Source organism: Zea mays, chromosome 7, assembly GCF_902167145.1.
Source record: "Zea mays cultivar B73 chromosome 7, Zm-B73-REFERENCE-NAM-5.0, whole genome shotgun sequence".
In the NCBI taxonomy this organism is placed as follows: Eukaryota; Viridiplantae; Streptophyta; class Magnoliopsida; order Poales; family Poaceae; genus Zea; species Zea mays.
Genome location: NC_050102.1, coordinates 26,715,181 through 26,719,909, shown reverse-complemented (window position 1 = coordinate 26,719,909; position 4,729 = coordinate 26,715,181). Strand labels below are relative to the sequence as shown.

The 4,729-nt window shown below is 48.0% G+C and overlaps 1 protein-coding gene across 1 annotated transcript; it reads left to right on the top strand.

Moving 5' to 3' along the window:
* The first annotated feature begins 3,347 nt into the window (after nucleotides 1-3,347).
* Nucleotides 3,348-4,401, top strand: LOC103632171 (NDR1/HIN1-like protein 10). Its single transcript, XM_008653998.3, has one exon. The coding sequence runs from the start codon at nucleotides 3,453-3,455 to the stop codon at nucleotides 4,089-4,091; it is 639 nt and encodes a 212-aa protein (XP_008652220.1). The 5' UTR covers nucleotides 3,348-3,452; the 3' UTR covers nucleotides 4,092-4,401.
* Nucleotides 4,402-4,729: the final 328 nt, after the last annotated feature.

Sequence of the window (4,729 nt, the reverse complement as noted above, 5' to 3'; positions counted from 1 at the left end):
GCTGAACCAAGACTTTTTTGCTTGCTAGCTCTATTATATTTATAAGAAATAGTTGTGTGTCCACTTGCATATCCTAAAAACTCAATCGACACTCATTTATGGCCGATTGCATCTGTTGACGAAAAACATTACAATCTTTGGTGGCATGGGAAAAAATTAAGCAAGTCTTTTTAATCCATCTAGAGGAGGAATAGTATGCGTTAATTTAATGTTGCCATTTTAATAGCTTGTCAAATATTTTATCGCATTTGGCAACATTAAAAGTAAATTTAACTTCTTCTTGCCGAATCTTTTGAACCCACTACAAAAGAGAACATGCAGAAGGTTTAGCCTATGCTGACCAAAACAAGTTTGGCGGTATATACATCTGTGGATTCATCGATGCGCCCCACTGGATGCATCTTATGGCTAGCCGATTGTGATGCCTCTTTATTTCGACTTTCATAGGCCAAAACACGCTGATGCAAGTGCACTAACAAAAAGAGCTAGGTGCCATCTAATTTCTCTTTTATGTAAGGTCGCAACCCATTAAAAGCCAGCCCTGCTAGCTATTTTTCGGCGACATGGATCTAAAAGCATAGGTTTCTAGTGTCCCGAAACCTTCGGATATAGTCTTTAACCGATTCTTCAGGCCCTTGTACGACTGAAGCTAAATCAGCTAATTCTAACTCATGTTCTCCTAAGAAAAAGTGTTCATGAAATTTATGTTCTTATTCCTCCCAAGAGTTAATAGAGTTCGGTGGCAGGGTTGTGTATCACACGAATGCGGTACGAGTCAGAGATAACGAGAATAGATGAACACAGTAGGCTTCCCTATCAGCCAATTCTCCTAGGTGTGCTAATAATTGGCTTATGTGCTCACGTGTGCTTTTCTTGCCTTCAGCGGAAAATTTGGAGAAATCTAGTATCCTAGTCCCTTGCAAATATGGCACAATGTCAAATCGGTGACTATAAGGTTTCCGATACGACTGCCCTGTGCCTAACACACTAACACCGAGTTTGTCTCTAAACAACCCGACTACCTCGTCCCTTATTTTTTCCACCACGTCTGTGACCATCCATTAAGTTTGTGGGTGGAAATCTCAGGTTGCCTGATATCATTATGTCAGCTTTCCTCACAGGGATGTCTGAGATGTGTGTTAGGTGTCCTATTAATGCTACCACCTCTTGCTCTATATCTCTCGGGTTCTCTGGTGGCCGAAGAATATTCGGCCCTGTGTACATGAGGTGGCACGACATGGTTAAAATATGTACCGGTGGGGCACCGTAGTGTTGCTGTGATGGGTGCGAGAACTGTGCATATTGTGCGGCTCCTGGTTCTGTTTACACATACCCGAAAAGTCCGGCGTAAGGGGACAAACGGTCTGCGACCGGGCCGAACGGTCCAAGTGCATATCCGGACTGTTCGGCCATATATGGCGGCGCTGCATGTGTAGTTTCGTACCCGAACGGTCTGATGTGAGGGACCGGATGGTCCGCAACCTAGCCAAATTATCTAGGGTTGTACTCGGATATTCTGGCCTTGTGCGGTGTGACCTGGGTGGTCTACGTGCGGGGTCAAACGTTCCAGCGAAACACGTCGAACGATTCGTGACGTATCCAGACGGTACGACGTAAGGGGCCGGATGGTCCGCGACCGGGCCGAACGATCCTAGGGTACACTCAGTTGGTCCGGCTATGTATGGCGCTACCTAAGTGATCTACGCGCAGGCTTGTGTAGGGTCCGACTGTCCGGTGAAATACGCTAGACGGTCCGCGATATATTCGGACTGTTCGAGATGACTCGTGGATGGTCCGATTGTGTCTAGAGCCGGTCGCGTGCCTGGCGGCGGTGGTTGTGATGGTGACACAAATGTGTGCATCGACATACCATATGATGTCAGGGCCAAGGGAGACCCATTTGTAGCCGATGTGTTTGGCACGGGTGGTTCCATATTAGATTCATGCGAGGGAAAACTAGGGGCAGTAGGTTTCTTATATGAAAACACACATTTTTAATAGATTCATCTACGTATTTTTTAATAGTTCCTCTCGTTGTTCCACGAAAGCCTCAAAAGATGGATCTGGGCTACTTACAATGGGATCCTGAGGTGGAGGTAGGAGAGATGTCATATCGATCTTCCCTTGACCGATGATTTTCTGGTGGCAATCCACCATGAAGTATGATAGGTACTTTTCCGTCACTTTTTCAAGTCGTTCCTTGAGTTGTCGCCGCACATCCTCCTCCTCTTTGTCGCGTCGTTCGGTGAGTTGTTGCAGCACCTCCTCCTCCTCGCGCCTTATGAGGTCATAGAAGGAATGTGTCATCAGCCGGGAGTGCCTCCATGGTTGGCTTGATGACGTTGGTGATGGAGACGTCGTTGTGATCTTTGGAACCGACCATCTGGGGGCAATTTTTGTAGATCTAAACACCTTTGTCCCCAGTGGAGTCACCAAAAAGTATGATGCCACTGATCTGTGTGCCAAACACTAGGGGGTGTATCGCCTGGCGGTGCTCTCTATGGAGGCGCGGGCGGTCCGCGGCATAGGGCTGGACAGTCCGCGACCTGGGCGCAAGAGCCTATCCTCCTCTGTACGCTTTCGAATGATATGCGGTGGCGGAGAGGGTTTTCTTCTCCCGAAAAAACCTAGAACTTGCCCATGGAGAGATCCTGTCGAGGGAAAGAGTTCTAAGGCGTTGCTCTAGATCAGCAGGCCACCCGTTGTACCTCTAATCGGCGTAGAGTCGAAGAGAGATTGTTGTGGAAGACTAAACTAGATCTAAATCTAAGGATAAATTACTCCTACTCCTAGAAATTGGAAGAACGATGCAAATGAGGTAAAATTGATAAGTAAATTTAATCGGATTGATTGTAGGGGTTCAATCAGCCGTAACCCTTCATCTATATAAAGGAGAAGGTCTGAACCCGTTACAAGTTGGTTCACGAGTTAATTCTGCAGGTTTTGCTAACAAACCCCGCTAGAAATCTAGAACCCTAACTAATTATATGCATGCGTGAACCGTCCGCGTAGTATCCTACCACATTGGCACAAGCACACATGATTGCACACAAGCTCATTGCATATCTCCTATCTTTACTCTTTCTAGGCTTGTGCTACCTTCCTTTGAGCACCACCTTATTTCCTATTCCATCTTATGTACTCCTTTTTTATAGGTGAGGGAATATACTAGATTACCACGGTAGTTGAGGGGTGCAGTAGAATTTTTTTCCTACCTGCATGTGCGTGCAACAAAGCGCAGTCCAGATAAGCCGTGGGCCAACTAGCTGTATTGTAGTGCACAGTACAGGTCTACAGCTATGCATATATTATTCTTGTTCCTTTTGTCGACGCATCATCCACCACTACCGGATCGCCCTCAAATTCCAGTTCAGGGGGATGCTAACTCAAAGCGCAGCCTCGTGCCCTCCTCTTACATCTGAAGCAAGAACTCCGCGCTCGGTGCGGCAACCATGTGTGGCTGCTGGTACGACTGCTGCGGCAAGGTCAAGGATTGGCTCATCTTTCTCGCCATCGTCATTGGCCTTGCTATTGCTGCCGCCGTCGTCATAGTCATCCTCATCTTTGGAGGCCCCCTCCGGCATGTGAAGATCAGCGTCGAGGACGCGTCGCTCACCCGGTTCGCGCTGGTGACCACGCCCACGACGGCGCTCGCGTACAACCTCACGCTGGCGCTGGCCATCCGCAACCCCAACTGGGCCATCGGCATCAAGCACGACAAGCCGCTGGAGGCCGCGTACAGCTTCGACGGCCAGCCGTTCGAGCGCGTGCAGGTCGCGGACAAGGGCGAGAAGCAGGGCGCCAGGAAGACGGTGGTGTACCACCTGGCCTCGAGCTCGGACGCCAGGGGCGTGGCGTTGGGCAACGCCGGCGAGGCCGAGTTCAGGAAGGAGAACGCGACGGGACTGTTCGAGGTGGAGGTGGCGGTCACCGGCAAGTTCAAGTACACGCTGCGCAAGACCAAGTGCAAGATCGAGGCCACCTGCCCCCTCAAACTGCAGCTCGCCACGCCGGGGGCCGCGACGTCGTCGTCCGTCGTGTTCCAGAAGGTTGACTGCGAGGTCGCCAAATCCGACGACAAGTACTGCTAGAGATGATGATGGGTTTGCAAATGTCATTGATTTGGAGAGATGATGTGTTGTGTTTTGCTCATGCATGTCCCCCTCTTGTTGGTGCTTTGTTGCAGTTGAGTTGAAGTGTGTGTGTGTGTTTCGCCCGTCAGATTATTCGTTGTTTTCAATGGCCAATGTTTGAACGAGATGAGTAGTTCTCACCTGAGGCTTGAACAATGCAGCAATTTACCAGACAAACTTTCTTGCCGCGAACAAACCTAGTGGTTATTGTAATGAGATTCCAGGATGTTGACAATGGACAGATCTCTTCTATTTTTCAATTCCTTTATTTATTCATGTATTCATGTATTTTCAATTCCTTTATTTATTCATGTTGACAATGGAAAGATCATAGTACAAAAGTCTGTATTAGGGATTGGTCTGGTCGCTTCGGACTAAAGACGGTTATTTGAACTACTGCAGGTGCAATCCATAGAGACAAAAACACTATAGAAACAATAGCGGTAGGGATTGAAGCTAAGCAAACAGACCGTACAAGTTAAGATAGAAAAACTATGCCGCTTCTTTTATCCGAAGGAGGCGTTCCATATATCGAAAAGGAAGAGAAAACGTAGACCTAAAAATTTCTGAGTAGTTTATATTTCTGTTATGAGCTT

Bases quoted from the DNA above. Each gene is read 5' to 3' on its own strand.
- LOC103632171 (XM_008653998.3), top strand. From the start codon at position 3,453: ATGTGTGGCTGCTGGTACGACTGCTGCGGCAAGGTCAAGGATTGGCTC.